The sequence below is a fragment of the Kogia breviceps genome, chromosome 7 (assembly GCF_026419965.1).
Source record: "Kogia breviceps isolate mKogBre1 chromosome 7, mKogBre1 haplotype 1, whole genome shotgun sequence".
Lineage (NCBI taxonomy): Eukaryota > Metazoa > Chordata > Mammalia > Artiodactyla > Physeteridae > Kogia > Kogia breviceps.
The window spans coordinates 33,141,520-33,160,550 of record NC_081316.1 but is presented as its reverse complement, the minus strand read 5'-3'; the positions used below and the strand labels follow the sequence as shown (position 1 = coordinate 33,160,550).

General features: G+C 37.6%; 1 protein-coding gene across 2 annotated transcripts in view; it reads left to right on the top strand.

Moving 5' to 3' along the window:
- The first annotated feature begins 346 nt into the window (after positions 1-346).
- LUZP2 (leucine zipper protein 2) overlaps positions 347-19,031 on the top strand; it is a 415,984-nt gene continuing 397,299 nt past the window's right edge. Inside the window, exon 1 of one of the 2 annotated variants that reach the window (XM_067038081.1) lies at positions 347-1,646. In XM_067038081.1, the coding sequence (XP_066894182.1) occupies positions 1,585-1,646 (62 nt within the window). In that variant the 5' untranslated portion in view covers positions 347-1,584. The remainder of the gene's footprint in view (positions 1,647-19,031) is intronic. The other variant, XM_059068958.2, reaches the window with a different exon arrangement.

The following is a 19,031-nucleotide window of genomic DNA, read 5'->3' as shown; positions in this document are numbered from 1 at the left end:
CCTACAGGTAATGTCCTCAAAAAATAGACTAAAGGGGAAGTTTCATCTAAATTTTACTGTAAATGGCTAGCCTCTGAAAAAACTGGAATATGAGCTGAACCATCTGGATAGGAATTCCTAGAGAACATCTGACCTTTGCCCTCTAGGGTCTCTGGTGCATGTCAACCTCTATTGAACATCAACTTTGTGTTAATCACTGAGTTTGTTATGCTAGGTATGATGTTCCAGGCATCAGTAGGGTTTGCTTAAGATTTAGAAGAACACAGTTCTTTGTTGAAAAAAAAAAAAAAAAATACAGCTCAGATCTCCATGAGATCTTTCCTCATCTCTATGATAGGGACTATTTATATTTCTCTAGGTTGGCTCTTGAAACAATCAAATGAAACAATGTATGAAGTAGTGCTTTACAAATATTTATTTAACAAGGTTATCCTGCCCGAATACCCTAGTTGTAAAGATCCTAGAATTGAACATCTTAGTAGATGAAGTTGGCACTATTTTCTAGGATTACTTTTGCAAAATGTTATTTTGTATTAGAGTTCTATTATTTCATTTTTCTAATTAGTTTTTCAAAATAAAGCTTACTAAATATCAGATGTTCATTATAGAAAATTTGGAAACTATAGAAAAATAATGACAGATAAAATCTTCTGCCTTCCAATACCACCACTCCGAGTTAATTAGTAACATTTTGATGATTTTCTCAGTTATGTTTCCTCACCTGAAGAAAAGCCACTCTTTAGGTGAGTGAACCTGGGACACCAACTCCAGCCCCACTACCAGTTGGTGATAACAAAGACACATTGAAATTATAGGAAGGTCAGAAATTTTCAAATCACAGAAACAGCAGACGTCTTAACTGTCCGGAAACCTCTTTAGAGTCCACGCTTGCGGACTAAGAAGCTTGCAATGGCAATACGGTCTCAGGGTGCATTTCTGGACGCTGCTCGCTCCTGCTGCCCTTCCATTCGCATCAAACGAGTCATTATGCATTTTTAATTAGAATAATATTTTAAACATTCTCTCCAGAGCAACGTTTTTACAAACACTGTTTAGTCAAGTGAGGGGCGCCTGCCTATGACTCTAGCTTCTGATAGTCTTTCCCAGTGAATTCTGTTTCACCTCCTGCCGCGAACGCAGGTTCAGTTACTGGCATATTAGATTTCTCTCCTGGCCCCCGCCTCGCCCTTCCCCATTCTATGGAGAAGCGGGAATAAAAAGATCAGCCCCAGGCGGGCGAGCAGCCGGGTGAGTGCAGCCCGTTGACCGGAGCGCGCGGTCCTCTCCCCGCGCCGCCTCCAGCGCGAGTGACAACGCGCCCTCCGGTCTCGGGAGCTGCGGCGGCGACGAACAATCCCGGGCAGGGCTCGCCTCGCCGGTGACATCACTCCCGAAGATACACCCCACTCTCAGAGCCTGCCTTCGCAAGGCGTCCGTCCGTTTGTCGGGTTCCTTCTGTCCGCTGCTGGAGAGGGCTCATTGCTGGCCGGGGACAGAGCCGGGCACTGAGGAGCGACAGGACCCGGAGGAGGAGGAGGGAGAGCGCAGGCAGCGAGGAAAGGAGGATCCCGGCAGGTGACAAGCATGAAATTCAGCCCAGTGCACTACCTGCTGCCTCTCCTGCCGGCGCTGGTCCTCAGCACCAGGTGAGTCCAGGAGCGTGAGTGACCTGAGCTGAGGGGAGTTGCTGGTAGGTTGCTTCAACCGCAGGTCACCTGTGGAGGCCAAGGACAGACACTTCAGCTGTTTGCATCTCCCGCCTAAGTTAGGGGGGTCTCTCTATAATTCGGGCTCTGAAATCCTTCTGAGGCAGTAGAGCCCTTTTCTAGTTATCCTAGCCCTTAAAGAAATCCTCAGTATTGCTCCCAGTGAGGGGACCAAGTGTTCCTTCCAAAGCCATGTTTCCCTCCAGCGCTAGTAGTAGCAAACAGATAACACGCGGTAAGAGACGAAATAAAGAAAGGAAATTAGACAAGGAGAGTAATGTCACCAGGCAGTCTCTGTATACAATGGAGCTGTCTTAATAGCTACAGCGCTTACCTCCTCCCCCAAGTGTGTCTGATTTTAAGGCACAGGGAACCAGAGAAAAATGACAAATCCTGGGAGATGGTTAGCCTTGCACAAAAGTTCCTGGACTTGTGAATCGACTGTTTTAATGTCTTGAGTAGGCTTAGTGGTAGGCATTTTCCTTTGGCTGTCTTGTGTACAGGTCTAATTAAAGAGCACACAAGATGATTAAAAGTTAGAAGACACTCTCAGAGTGCTGATGCCAAGGACCGTAGTCAGAAACAATTAAGTACTGTATCCCATCCCTGGCCATAGATGGGACTTTAGGCCCAAGCACAGAGGAGCTATTTTTAGTGGAGGTTTAAAATGCGTTGCTTGAAAAGAGTTTTGTGATTCCCTGCTGTTGATCAAGTCCCAAAGTTGGTGATGGGTTTTCATTCTTCTTCCACAAGAGCAGCACAAAGGTGGACTGTTTCATTGCCCAGGACTGAGCCTTTATTCTGCATGGCCTGAACATCATACTGGCAGCAACCTCTCTGCCTTGGCTACTATAAAAAAAATGACCCACACAGGATAAGGATCTTTTCAAATCTATGTGAATGGAAACATTATCTGATTATGTTTCTGCTGGAAAATGAAGAGGGGAAATAGGATTGTATCTAATTCTGAAATTGAGAAGTATGAGGGAAACTCATTATGTATGAAAAGTCAGGGCAGCAAAATTCTTGATTCCATTCCTAAATGACACACCCTCTTTCAGGCTCTTGTAACCAAACTTTCCTTCTAGTGTGAGGACAGTTTGGTTTAGCCCCAGTAGTTGATGAACTTAGTCTTTGCTTGCAGACAAAGCCCAGGTGACTTTCCCAGACTAAAATGGAATATGAGCTGTATTCTCTATTTTCTTTTAAGGATTGTTTGTCACTTGAGTTCACAAACAGCAGATGGTTTTAAAATCACTTTGCTTCCTGGTACTATAATAACTTGCTCCAATAACACAGCCCATTTTAGTATTTGTTTCTAGCTCTACACTCAGTGCTAATCATGCATAATTGTTATTTTTTGAAGTGTCTTGCTATTTACTCTGAACTCTTGTGTTGTGGTTAATAATTACTTGTGAATTCTTCTAGAGAAAGGAAATTCTCAAAGTTTGGGGCATTTAAGTATATGCCTGTCAATATATGCAGAGAATAATAAATATTTAAACAATGGAAGCCCTGCCCACAATGATTTTTAAGTACAGTGACTCTCTAGTGTTCCAAAAGTACACTTGCTTTTTAAGGATACTATAAGTGGTTCAGAAATCGAAGTTCTTTTTTTTTTTTTTTCTTGCGGTACGCGGGCCTCTCACTGTTGTGGCCTCTCCTGTTGCGGAGCACAGGCTCCGGATGCACAGGCTCAGCGGCCATGGCTCACGGGCCTAGCCGCTCTGCGGCATGTGCGATCTTCCCGGACCGGCGCACGAACCCGTGTCCCCTGCATCGGCAGGCGGACTCTCAACCACTGCGCCACCAGGGAAGCCCGAAATCAAAGTTTTAATGTTAGTTATATACTACAAAAACAAAGAGCCATCACCTTATAAAAGTGTTAATTTTTATAAGGATAAATTTTTTAAAAATAGTCAATGCACTTTTCACAACAAAAATCGAATTAGTCCCTAGTTTACTTTAGATATGAAACTTCTGCAGTGTTGGTTGTATGTGAAAACTGTGACAAGTCTTCTTTAAATTTTCCCTCTTGCCAGCTCAACGAAAACAGCATGCTGGGCTTAAAAAAGCGAAACTTTTCCTAATCGGTGGCATGTCTTATTATTGTGATTACTCTGTAACAATTTATTATACTGGATACCCAGATTACCTTGTGACAGTGAGGGAACTTGACAATGAATTGGGTGCTATCAATATGTCATTTTGCACAGAAGAGCTTATGTTTCAATGGACTCTAACAGAAGGCCATTCTCTTTGTAATATTTAAGAATTCTTGTACACATTTGGTTAATGTGCGCATAAGAACCTAAACTGAACAGGTTTGCAAGAACAGTTGCATTAGTAGAGGTGTGCTTATTGCCTGGCTGAGAAAAACTGTGTAGCTGAGCCATGGCCACCTGTGACAGTAGGCTTTCGAGCCAAAGACTTAAGCTAACTTAATTTCTTAGTCAGTGGTCCTGTATGTGAAGCAAAAGGCATTTCACATGCTTCAATTGTGTTGAATGCACTAGCAGAAGGTGGCAGTTGCTAAATTTTCCTATTGCCTTTGGGTGTTATCACTTGTCTTTTATTATTAAGTTCTTTTCAAAGTGTGAAGATCACAGATCTGAGACTCTTGGTGCAAAAAAAAAAAAAATTATTTGCTTCAACATCTCTTTCTAGGCATAACTCTTTAATACCTTGCTATCATCTTTCTAATAGGTCTAAGTTCAGTTCTGTTTTAAGGTTAATGAATGTGTTCACTAAAGTAAATGCTGCAATTAGAGAAAGATAGTTACTGTAAAATAGTATTCTACCCACAGGGATGAAAACTCTAAAACAATTCTGTCTTTTAAATACGAATTTTTAATAGCTTTCTGTTTTTATTTTTTCCTTATCCCTGCGTTTTCTGTAGCAACTTTATATGCTGAAGCACAAAAATTCCATAATTTTCACCAAAGTGAACAACATCTATGTTCCCCCAGTCAGAGTTACTTCATTTGTCCTGAAAGAAAGCTAAATGTTCACCTTCAACAATAGCCAAGAACTGGTCTCTGTTTTACTGCTGAACCCCATAGAGGTAAAAAGAGCTGTAATTTCCTGGCATATTGTCTCTCCTGTTTATAAAGTATATATAATTTTTTTAAAAATAGAGTTAATTTAATGAATGATGTAGCTAGTGCAGGAATCCATTTAACCTGTACACAAGTAAATGTGGTCAAAGAAAGCAAACATATATTCAGAATAGAATAACTGTACTTTTTAAATAGCTTATTGTGTAGAAGCATTAAATTGCTGTTCCAAGGCAGCCAGCAATTCACTTCAGAAAGAAGTAGTATAGGTATTGAAAGGAATAGTAGGGTGAAAGAATCTTTAGAAGTTCTTGGTGAAAAGGGACCCATGGAGTGCTGGAGAAGGCTTGCACTTTAGTCGCTGAACCTCTGTTCCTTTATGCTGTGATTCTACTCCTGATACCTTTGGTTTTAAATGACTTAATGGGGAGAGAACATGGTAGGGGAGGAGTGAAGGTCTCCTGACTTCTGGTGGTTTTCCATCAAGCAAGAACTTTAAGCAGATGGTCAGTTATAGTCCTCCCAACAGGGGTCACCTTAGAGGTCTGTCCTGGGCCCTCCGATCAGCAGTTATACCACATGTTTACTTTGGAATGTATTTTTAGATGGTACTATATATTGGAGATGCCCCAGGCTCCTATTTGCTCTGTGCCTCAATCTCACCTCAGAATCAAGTTGATGGATAAGATAAAGGAAAGACAAGAGTCACAATAAGAACACAATAAGCACCAAAAATTTTTCATTTTTAAGCAACTAAATTTGATATCAAAAGGAGTCTTACTTTAATTCCCCCAAATTGATCTGAGGTACTATATTTTTTTTTGTCCCAAGCCCAGTACACAAGGAGTCTTACTCCCCACACACCTTTACATGACCCTGCATACATTTCTTTGTAAGAATTTCTCCATTCTATGTAATTGAGTTAGAGAAATGTCTCTTCCAGGCTAAGAAGATATTGGCAAAAATGTTTTGACTTTTTAAATCCCTTTTCAGAGCCTTTGTTACCTAATTACAATAGCAGTTTTTTAAATGACTTATTTGTGGAATATCTTTGTGCACTAAATTTTCTTTATAATTAATGAAAGAGACACCTCAAACATTTATGAATTGACTGTACAATTGTCCCAGACCAAACTCTATGTAAATGAAAGGGAGAACTTGACCTACCAACCAGGAAGAAAAAAATCACTGAAACCACTGGCAGTATATGGGTATAATGAAATTATGCTTTCTCATGTGTGTTATGAGAGTGTTTGTGTGTTGTGGGTGCATGTGTGCTATTTTTAGCTGACTTCTAGAGGAAAATCTTTTTTAATAAATAGGAGTAAATCATTTAAGTAAACTGATTAAACAGATAATGTTTAATATTAAATTTTCTTCTCTAGAAAATCCAAAAAATTCCATTTGAACTTATCTTCATAACATTCAGAAATGTTTTTGATGTTTTCATTATCACACATCAAAAGTGTACCTGCAATAAATCAGTTGTTACATAAGACATCAAGGCAATAAAATAATATATTAGTTACAAATACATGTACCTGTAATCTAGTCACATTCAGAAATATTTATATATAAGGTAAAGTTGGATAAATATTAACAACAAGGTTTTAAACAAAGTTTGATGTGTGAATAAAGGAAAGAGCAAATAAAGTCAATTAAGCAATATCAAAAATAACTTTTGCTAAGGACAATGAGAGAAATGATATTTTGTAATTGACATTAGTATCATGCAGCATTTGCTAGTTGTGTGATGTTAGGTGAATTGCTTAGCCTTTTTATCCAGTTTTCTCATGGAGAAAATAGGACTACTCATAGGAACTACCTGAAGGGGCTGTGGTAAAGACTGAATGAGTTCATCTAAAAACAGAGTTTACCATATTCCCTGGAACACAGTAAGTGCTTAACAGAGGTTAGCCTGTGCAGCTATTACTATATAGTTGTTATTATTTTCATGAAATTTTTGTATCTGTGATTGATCTGGACATAGCAGAATAAATGAAAACTTGGATGCAAATCAATTGGACGGCACAAAATTAACAAGAGTGACAGTTGTCATGCAAAAGAAAGAAAAGATCGCCGAAGAAGAGGGGAAGCAGGAGAAATAATGAGGATTACCTGGTAAATCGGGTGGCTCTTTGAAAAGTGTTTCGGTTCCTGGATGGTACTGTGCACTTTGGTAAACTCCATGAAAAATTGTGATATTTAATTTTACCATATAGAATATGATTTAGCACAAAAGTGTATGATTAGCAATATTTAACTTATATAGCTACAAGTAAATTTAATTAAATTACATAAATTGTACTATCAGATCAAAGCCGTGAGCGTAAGCATCAATGAATAAAAAAGGATGCTTTCAAGCTACCTAGGCAAGAGTTTTTTGTTTTTTGTTTTTTTCTTTGCATTACGCGGGCCTCTCACTGCTGTTGTGGCCTCTCGCGTTGCGGAGCACAGGCTCCGGATGCGCAGGCTCAGCGGCCATGGCTCATGGGCCTAGCTGCTCCGCGGCATGTGGGATCTTCCTGGACCGGGGCACAAACCCGCATCCCCTGCATCGGCAGGCGGACTCTCAACCACTGCGCCACCAGGGAAGCCCATAGGCAAGATTTATATAAAAGTTTCTACAACTTTATTTTCTACTTATTAATCAATTTCATCATCTATCAGCAAGCTATAAAAGGCAGAAACATTTAGAAAAATTAAGGGGAGAAAATGTAGATTTTTTTTCTACTATTGAAAACAATTTGAGAACTGCTGATATAGAAAAAGCTCAACTGCTATATGTCTTAAAAATCATCATATAAAAGGGACTTTATACTAAACCAATTTTGAAAAGAGCTTTGGAGATCGTGTACTCTCAACTAGTTTGCACATAGTTTATCATAAACTCTTCATAGTTGTGCTATGAAATTCTGACTATTAAATGAAAAAGTGTGTATATTTTTGCCATGTATTACTGTGTGTGTGTGCATATGTGTCATTATATGTCAATTGAGTGGATCATAGAACAGGGTATAATTTACCGCTAAGGGAAAAGAAAAGACATAGATCATGTTAAGTCTGCATCAGAAAGGGGCATATGTTTACTGGGACATTTAGAAATGTTGCTTCATGATTATAAGATGCAAAAAATATATATCGAAAGTAAACCATTCCATTTAGACACAATCTAAAGTTCAACCAAATGAACACTGTGCTCTGAAAATGCTTTCATGAATACTAGGAGACATTGTGATACCATAGATAGTGATTGCATTGCAAATTATGTCTGACTTGCTTGGTGCTGCTTTCGAGTTTTTTAATCTCTTTGAGTGTACTTTAAAGAGTCTGTTATTTGGAAACATGCTGGGAATACAAGGTTGTGTTCTCATCCAAAGCCCTTCATACTAGAGGTGAGAAACCTGAGGTCCAGAGTGACTGAGACTTCCCTAAGACCACAGAGGAAAAGCAAAACAAGAACTCAGAACTTTCCCTAGTGCTCTCTCTCTTCTATCATATGATTACCCTCCATGTCATCTCTTCTGTAATTAAGCTGCATTGGTATAGTTGGTACCTACCTTATATCCAGAACTATTCTAGTTATTGTAGAGTATAAGGTAATTTTAAAAATTCTCCAGCCACGTAGAATCATGATAGAACAACATGCTACAACATGTCAAACATGATAGAACAACATGTCAAAGGGAATTACAGTAATGAGCTGAACACCATTTGTTCACCTGTGTTCAGTTGCTTTTTGAAAAGTGAGTTGGCCTAAAAAAGATTTCCAGGTCATTTTCAAAACCCAAAGCAGAATCACTAATGAGTTCTCAGCTTTGCACAGTTTACCTTACAAGAGATACACCTATAGTGGTTACTGTTGGCTTTTCAGTTCTATTGTAAGGTGATATTTTTGGTACCTTTGCGATCTTTTCATTGAAACTCTTTCCTGTAAGTGTAGTTCCTGGGAGACATTTGCTTATATATATTCCTCACCTTTAAATCTATACTGCAACTGTGTAGTATTATTCAATGGGTAGCATACCGAACTATCTTACAAAGATGAGTTCCTAAATATGTTCATATCTAGCTTTAATTTATGGTGATATTACATTTCATTTGGTTTACATGTCTCTATACTTTCATCATAGCCTATCAACAATTTATAGTTATATAACATTTTTTAGGGCAAAGTGGTAATAGATTTCATTCTACACATACATATCATAAACTCCCTGCCTTTGGATATGTTTCTTAACCATTCTGAGACTTAAATTTCTCATCTATAAAATGGAAAATAATAATGTCCAACATTTAGGGCCATTAAGATTGAAGAAAGTATATATAAGTTTTCTCTCAGTACCTGCATATAGCTGTACTCTTAGTCCTTCAGGAAATCCAAAGACATGTTAGCTATTACTATATGTAGAAATTATTACAATTCAGTGTGTTGATTTTATATTGGATACCTCAAGCAATCAACATTTAATTATTTTATTAAAAATCAAAGTAAATTAATTCCTTAAATGAATTTCAAAGTTCTTGACTGACACAGCCAAAATAATAAAATCATAGTTTATTCTTGATATGATTCATCTAGGGGTAGGGTCAGGAGGGAATTGAGCTCAGTGAATGCTCCTTAGGAAAAATGGAACCAAAAGCATGTGATGACCTGCTGCCTTCCAAAGCAGTCCTTTCAGCTGAGCTAAGGTATCGTCAAAGGCTAATGTAGATTCTGGGTTACCCTTTATCTCATGTCCCTATGGAGGATGTGACTTTCTGTGACTTCCTCCTGTTTACCCTCAAAAGGGTTTCTAATTAATTCCCCATCTTTTAACTGTTCAACACAGAACTCTGAGCATCTAGAAGCACTTACTCAGTGAGTAGCTTGAGATGAATGGGGTAGGGGTTACAGGAAATGTTTGTGCTGTCATGTGTTAAATCCAAAGAACATGGAATCAGACAGACTCTGAGTCAGCTTTACTAGCTAAATGATTTTAGAAATGTCAATTAACATCTCTTAGCCACATTTTTCTCATCAATGAAAATGCAATAACATTGCCTTTCTCATATAGATTTATCAAGAGGATCAAATAAACTATTGTACAAAAAGAATAGTGTCTAGCACAGAGAAATACACCTCAGTATATTGCCAATTTTACATTACCTGACTGAAAGGATTAGAGAGATTTTACCCAACCAGAGTGTATCGCATTTCAGAAAGAGCAGTCCTTAATAAAAACTTTTACTTGGTATAGGCAAGTCGAAAGTGTTGGTGAACAGATTTTGGAACTCAGCCTTATCCTCCCTTATTACAGATGAAAAACGACAACAACAACGACAACAACAAAAACCCTGAATGGAGAATGTATTTTCCTCCAAGCTCATATGGATGGTTTGAGACCAATGTGAAAGTCAATTCCAAATCACCCTAACCAATACCAGTTAGGAACACTGATTTAAATACTTACAATACCCTCAAGAAAAATAGTATGGAAAACTAGTATGACATGACCCAGCTTCTATTCTGAGTCTGAAAGCTCCAAATTATGTTGCTAATAATTTTGCTAATCCAGTTAAACATTAAATATAGTTATTGAAATTATATTACCATATCACACTAATGCCTTTAAAGAAGGTTCAGTTTTCGAGTTGACCTAAAGATGGCAGGACCAAAAAGATATATCTTAAAGTAGGCCAGCATAAACACCAACGATCCTTTGGACAAGTAGAGGATTCTGGATTTTAAAATTAAGTGGTCTCACAATGGATAAGGTTGGTCCTGATCTCCATAGAATGGTGAAGGGGCTGGAATAGCAGAGGGAAATAAAAAGCCTAGCACTCTAGGGCACTTTGAATGCTGTGTGCATGCACAGAGATGGTAGGAGTAGAAAAGAAAGTCCCCAATCACTAGCCTTCCTCTTTTTCTTGTTTTTTTTTTTTGTTGTTGTTGTTGTAATTTTGTTTTTAATTTTATCTTTTCTAATGCTGGCAGTCATTCATTTCTGGTCTTTGCAGTAGCTAAGTTCTTAGCATTGGGCAGGAAAGGCGGGGGAGGGGGTCACTTTAAATTATAAAAGAAACAAGAAAATGCATGAAGAATTTAAGTGACATGTTGGCAAGAAGCAGATATGGTTGAGTAAGCTTTATATTGTTGAGAACATGTAGCTTTTTCCTTCAGATGCCACAAAATGAAATGTGAGCTCATTCTACAAAAAAAGAAGTTCACATAAAAATGGGGGAAGACTGGCTTTTTTCTGACACTACAATTCAGAAAAATATTGAAAGATACTGAATCCCTTTTACACGTTGTATGTATGTCTTTATTTCAATTGGTATTTTATATAACATGTAAGCTACAGATTCAGCCAGTAATGTTGAGGGCTAATTATTTCCCTGGCAGTGTGCTAGATGCTTACTCTCTGTCACTCAACCATTAGTTACTTCCTTGCAACACATTATACATACATGTTTTATCACTAGGGAGAAGGAATTTTGGACATATTAAATAATTAGCCCATATTTTCCCAGCTAGAAAGTGGTCAGATCCTAGCTCATTTTTTCTGAGAATCGTTTTGTGAATGAAACTATAGCTATGTCTATAAAATCTAATCTCTGTATAAATACACACTGAAGAAAAAAATAACTTATAATGCAAACAAGAATGCTGAAACTAGACTGTGTTGGCAAATAGCTGCATGTTTGCATGAGGTGGGACAGGCTACATTAAAAAAACTCTTAAATGAAGCAGCCAAAGAAATTCATTATTTTTAAACCAGATAAATTGAAGCCTTTATTATAAGTACAAAATTTACAAGCTAATTTCAATATTCCTATGTAGAAAATATATGTTTCCTCAGATCAGTATTTCTTAAAGTACACTCCTCAGTGTACCTAAATCAGAATCCCCTGGAATGCTTATTAAAAAGGCTACTTCCTTGTCCCCACCGTAGACATATTAGATTAGATTCTATGAGGAAGGGGCCAAAGAATTTTCATTTTAATGTGGAAATCAGATGCTTTCTATCTGAAAATTTGGAAACAATATTTGAAACTGTAGAGTCTAGAACACTTTGATCTCTTGAGCATTTGCTTAACATGGACATTGCAGATGAAGTCAAGAGGATGGAAAGATGGTGATGTTTGGGCATAAAATCACACCTATTTTCACATGTATATAAATGAATTTAATAGATGAGAATCTTGTCATATACCAAGGCTGCATTTATCAATCAAGTTGCATGAAAATAATTCTCTGCCTCCTGCACTTTTCTACAGAGGGCTAAGAAACTAAAACTGAGCTCAAACAAACTAAATGGTATAAAACTATATGACATGGATTTATCAGGGGGCATACTTTATTTAGAAAGTATTTGACAGCAAGGTGAAATCTTACAGATAGCACTGAAAAGAATGAAAACTCCACTTTCTCCTGCACATTTTAGCCTGGTAAAAATGAAAATTTTGTTCCCCACCTCCTTCATTAGTAGGAGTTTGTTTTGACTTATGTGGAAAAACAGATTTTGTTTCGATTAACTTTATGTGTTAAACAGAATGATTTGCAACTATGTCAGCCATATTGCCTGCTTCTCTTCCTCTCTGCAGTATCAGTTAGTTCTCCTGAAATAATAAAGAAAGGAATCAAAAGATGATATGATAATAAATAAGAGCTAACACTTATGTAATATCTTAAACCAGGTTAATCCTCACAGTAGACTTCCTGTGAGGTGGTGGCTGTTGTTGCCTCCATTTTATATCTGTAGAGACTAAGGCACACAGGGTTAGATTACTAGCCCTCAGTTATAAAGTGGTAGGTAGTAGAGTCTAAAGTCACTCTAAATAGTGCTCTAGCCCATGTTCTTAATCGCTGTGCTACAGCGCCTCCTAGTGTGTAACGTAAAATACTGGAATGACCCTAAATCTGTATCAGCCTCATATGTGGGTTCCGATATATACGGTGAGAGGACAGAAAAATGTAACTTCCTCTCAGGTTTCCTCTAAGTTCACAACTAAATATGACAGAAGGTCCTTTCTTTAAAGTTCCAACTAAAATAATGTTCATTTTATTTTGTTTTTATTGTGAAAGAAAAATAATCATGAATTTGTATAATATGGTCTTTATTTGTGGATGTTGTTTTTCCAAGTCACACCAGGGACCTGTAGTGTCCTACTGTCTGGCTCCAGATGGCTTCCATATTTCATTTGTGGAGCTTAGAAACATGTGGTGGGAATCAGACTGACCTGCGTTCTAACTGCAGCTCAGCACTTGCTACCTGTGTGATGCTACCTAATAGTAGGTAAAGGTTATTGTTTGTTTTTGTGTGTGCAAGAATTGTACTACATATTTCTTTAGGATTACTTTATTTAATGCTTTTTTGTACTTCATGAATGTGCTTTATAGATTAGGACATTGAAGATTAGAGAAGTTAGTCTACCTAAAGTCACAACATTACTAAAGGGAGAGGTGAAATTTGAACCCACAATTTAATAGACATAGCCTCAAGGTCAGGATCCTCACACAGTAAAGTTAACACTGCAATTCGTGGTGTCAGGCATTTGGGAGGTAACTCAGAAAAAAAGGAGCTGTTGAGAGCCACATGCAGACTAGTGTAAAAACCAGACTTGTGCACGCACGTAGATGAGTGAGGGGGTCTGGTGTACGCAACTCCTCAAAATATCCCCATGTCAGGAATAGTGTCACCTTTTGTTTTACAGATGTGAAAGTTAACAGACTCATTATTTGAACTCAGCCTATCCTGAAACCTAACCTAATAATAATAATAATTATTATTATCAATGTTATTATTATTACTATGGCAGCCAGATTTTCCTTAGAAAGTTTGTATCATTGTTTTACTGGAACTGCACTCCCATTGGTAGTCAGAAGATGGCACTGTGAAGTATGAAGTACAGTACAGTCATCTCTGTTCTAGATTTAACCTGTTCATTGACTGACACATTCATCTCAGAATTGGTGTCTAAAATAATCTGGCTTCATTTCACATCAGAATAATTACCAAAGATAAATGTATGTATATTCATATACATATGCATGTATATATATGATATATACTATATAGTGTACATATATTTTATAATATATACAATTATAATAAATTATCTATCTATTACACATAGTTATTTTACAATTTTTTGAGAATTTATCCTTGAAAATAGGCTTTGTTTGGATACACAGTGCTGTTAGCTTGATCTCATTCATCACTACAGTGATTCCTACAAGTATAGTTTCCTCCTAAGTGGAATTGGACCTGAAAATTTAATAATGGACCTATTTCCCCAATGTACTCTTAATTAAAAGAATTTTCCAGGACAGACTTTAAGGGGAGTAGGCATTATGTGAGAGAGAAAAGGATATCTGACATATAGAATTTAAATTTTAATTTTTATACATGCTCATATCTTTTCACTTCATCCTGTGTAGCAATTAGTAATAATAACACCTTTTTATAGATGAGGAGACTGTTAGTAATGACAGGTAGGTGGCCCAGAGCCAGGGCTGAGTTTGGCTTTCACAACACCCAAGTTACCTTGGGACCTGGAAAGTTAGACTGTAAAGGAGGCAGAGTTGCCTTGTCTTAGTCTGCTTTGGCTCCTATAACAAAATAGCATAGACTGGGTGGCTTAAGCCACAGACACTTACTTCTCACAGTTCTGGAGGCTGGGAAGTCCAAGCTTAAGGTGCTGGCAGATCCAGTGTCTAATGAGAGCACTCCTCCTGGTCTGCAGACTGTGGTCGTCTTGTTGTATCCTTACCTGATGGATCAGAGAGACAGAAAGCACAATCTTGTGTATCTTCTTCTAAGACCACTAGTGTCATCATGAGGGTTCTACCCTCATGACCTAATTACCTCTCAAAGGCCCCACCTCCTAATTACATCCCAGTGAGGGTTAGGGTTTCAACATATGAATTTCAAATGGACACAAACATGCCTCCATAACATGCCTGTTGAAAGATGAAGCAAAGGCTATCAGCCTGGAAGGATTTAAAGGAGGTGGTACGTATGCAATATTTGATGTTTTGTCATGCGTGATTTTGGTCCTGTGTTTGTTAGTGTACCTTTCATAAGTCGATGTGAGTTCCTGCCTATAGCCCTTATGTCTTTAATCAGCTAAGATGCAATTTCTTGGTATGTATCAGAAAATGCTAAGTAATAGTGCCTTAAGCAAAACAGAAGTTCATCTCTCTCTCACCTAAGATATACATAGAAGAGGAAATGCAAGGTTGGTTGATTCTCCTGTCTGGCATAGTTTTAGTCTCTGTTTTTCTTTATTATTATTATCTTAACAAAATAGATGGTGATTTTTTTGCCACCTGAGATATTAGTGTGATTTTTATTTCAATTGATAGAGACCAGCTAACATCGCAAGTTTCTCTTAAAGATAAATGAAAATGGTATTTTCTGACATGCCAATTAACCAAAAATGAAATCACTTTTGCCTGCTTTTGAATTCACGAAAGGTTTGATCATGTATGAACTGGAAACATCTACACATGCAAGAAAGTCTACACAGAGTCATAAGATGATTAGTCATGATCCTGTAGTAATCATTGGTAATGTTTTATTTTAGTTTTATTGTCAATGTAGCAAGAGAAAGAAATGGATGAGATTTGTTCCAGGCCAACAACTATGTTTTAAAGCACTTTCAGATATTTGGAAAACATAAATTTATCAATAGCCATTTAAAAATTATTTTTCTATTTTGACTATCTGTTTAAAGAATTGAAAGGGTAAAGATTATTTTTTTAATATGCTCAAGACCTATGTAACACAAAACAAATAACGTTTTGTCTGTGACTCCTTTCTATCCATCATTCCTTACAACTATAGTAAGTTTCAGGGCCAAGATTTGGACCCTAGACTCTGATTCCACAGCCTAGATTGTACGATGAAAGATCAGTAGATGAATCCCATCAGTCCTAAGCAAAGGCTAAATTCTGGTAGAAATGTGTGAATTGTTCTTTCAGGAAATCACCAGCTTTTGTCTACTGTAACCTTTCAAACACTGAATGTAGAGAGTGTTTATCCCAAAGAAGTGCTGAAAGGGTGATAGGCTGGGAAAGTAAGAGTTGCCAGATAGAATGCTAAGTGGAGGGCAAAGTGACAATGGAACCGATTTAGTGTTTTGATGCAAGTATAGTACGTTCTGCACATACAGTCAGGATTCCCTGGTGACTTTTTGTAATAAGTGCATCTGGGGAAGGAAAAAAAACAAAACAAAACAAACCCAGACCTTTGGAAAATAGAATGTTTTAAAGATGAGTGGTGAGCGCCGTGACCATAAACAGATGCTCACAGTGCGTCACTGGCATTGAATTAGAGTTTGTGGAGGAGGAGACTAGATTGTTGGGAGAAAAAGGCTCCACTGAACGCAGACAGTGACTGTTTTCTGTTGTTTAGGGGGTTGGTTTTGTTCTGGCTATAAAAAGGACATAAATGACAAACTGTCAGAAAGAGGGAGATAAATATTTCGTGGGGATGAGTCCCTTATTCCTCATTCATAGTGAAACTGAGAGTATAGTAACATGAGAAGAATAGATTCAGAATAGGTGAGTTTGCCTTATAGCTGAACGACCCTAAGCAAATAAAACAGTCTCTACATCTCAGGAGAACTGAGGAGGGGGTAGAGGAATGAGGAATGTGAGGGAGACCAAATGTCAGAGAGTAAAGTTTCCCACCTCTGGGAATAGAGAGGAGAGAGTTGTAGAAGGTGTCACAGAACTACATGATTTTCAACACTTAAAAGTATTCAGGAAAAAATTGTTTAAGAAAGTAAATCTCAGGAAGAAGACAGCTATGTATAAAGGCACTAGGATTAATAGTAATAATAATAATGATTAAAAAAATTCAAAGTTATAGCTTCTAAGCAGAATTGTAAAAAGTTAGTGGAAAATAGGTGGTCCATTTGCCATTTCCATACTAAAAAAAAAAGAAAAAGAAAGAAAAAACCCTTCTTATGTTTATATAAATTTGAATGAAAATTGTCACATAAATGAATTTTATGTGACTTGAGGACATCAAGCAAATTTTATATTAAGAATTTATATATCAAAAAAACAAACAACCCAATCCAAAAATGGGCAGAAGACCTAAACAGACATTTCTCCAAAGAAGACATACAGATGGCCAACAAACACATGAAAACATGCTCAACATCTCTAATTATAAGAGAAATGCGATTCAAAACTACAGTGAGGTATCACCTCGCCTGTCAGAATGGCCATCATCAAAATATCTACAAGCAATAAATGCTGGTGATTGTGTGGAGAAAAGGGAACCCTCTTGCACTGTTGGTGGGAATGTAAAATGATACAACCACTGTGGAGAACAGTATGGAGTTTCCTTAAAAAACTAGAAACAGAACTACCATATGACCCAGCAATCCCACTACTGGGCATATACCCTGAGAGAACCATAATTCAAAAAGACACATGCACCCCAATGTTCATTACAACACTATTTACAATAGTGAGGTCATGGAAGCAACCTAAATGTCCATTGATGGATGAATGGATAAGGAAGATGTGGTACATGTATACAGTGGCATATTACTCAGCCATAAAAAGGAAAGAAATTGGGTCATTTTTAGAAACATGGATGGACCTAGAGACTGTCATACAGAATGAAGTAAGTCAGAAAGAGAAAAACAAATCATGTATTAACGCATACATGTGGAATCTAGAAAAATGGTGTAGATGATCTTATTTGCAAATCAGAAATAGAGACACAGATGCAGAGACCTAACGTATGGACACCAAGAGGGGAAGGGAGGAGTGGGATGAATTGGGAGTTTGGGATTGACATACATACACTACTATGTATAAAATTGATAACTAATGAGAACCTACTGTATTGCACAGGGAACTCTACTTAGTGGTCTGTGGTGATGTAAACGGGAAGGAAATCCAAAAAAGAGAGGATATATGTATACGTATAGCTGATTCATTTTGCTGTACAGTAGAAACTAACACAACATTGTAAAGCAACTATACTCCAATAAAAATTAATTATTAAAAAAAAATAGCTTAAGTTCCTGTGGATGTTTATCCAATGTGAAAAGAAGCCTGTAAGAGTAAAATTGATCTTTTTTTTTCATAAGAATGTGTCATTTAAAGAAAAAGTACACCAGTCAAATAAATCTTTATAATAATTTGTTTAAAAAAAGAATTCATATATACATAATGTACTGTAACTAAGGTATTATCACTATCTACAAATACATTTTTATAATTTTCAAATAGAGTAGAATATTGGGTTCACAAATAAGTGAGGCAGATCTGCCTTTGAGCAGGCGATATATACACGCATGCACACACAGATACACACTCATACACACCCGTGTGCTACATCTTCAACCTTGTATAAAATTGTGTAATAACTGTACAGTCTTGCCTGGGTTGAGGTGGGGAATCAGGTTGGCCAGAAATTTTTCAAGGTTAAGTTCCAACCCCCATAAGAGAGGGAGAAAATTAGAATGCAAGGAAAATAGCATAGAGAGTCTCATGTTCCAGGGAGTTGACAGGATATCAATTTGGTCCAGTATCCAACATCCCAGCATATGGAATATTCATATGAAAAGATAACATATTGTAACAGATTTCAGAGACTGTAGTAGATCTTTTTGGTGCCTGGTTCATCTTCACTAGGAGTGCCCCATTTGCCTATTGCTTTTTCTGGTACCAGTTGCTTTTGGTGGCACCAAATGCTAATGAATAACCTAAAAAATTACAGAAAAATGACCTTACTGAGATTTTTTGCCTAATCCTGGGTTTTATTCATCCTCTCTTTCAGCAACTTCTCCTATCCCTAACCTCCCTTAATGGGGTCCCTCTCTCTACCCCTGGGTGCTGTGTATTTTCTCCCCCATCTCACCCCCAACCCCGTGCCTAATTAGGCTTCCTCTCCCACCCTGGATATGATACACCCTCTCCCTCCATTGTCCCCCAACCTCTTCGTGCCCTATCCCCAGTCTCTACAGTCAACAACCATGTGAGTCTACCTCTGTGGTGCAATGCATGCTCCAAGCTTCCCTAGGGACCAAGGGAAGCTAGTCTTCTGCTGGGACCACTTCTTTGCTGAATATTTTTGTTCTATCATGTTTCCATCTCAACTTCTTTTGAAAGTACTCACTCATTGAGATAAAATCAGTTTCCAAAGGAGGCCCCTCTTAGGCTTTACTTTTGGAAAAACAGACGTAAGATAGAGGCTGATCTACCTTGGCTGAATACTAGTCTTCCACATTACTAGCTATGTGAACTTGAATGAGC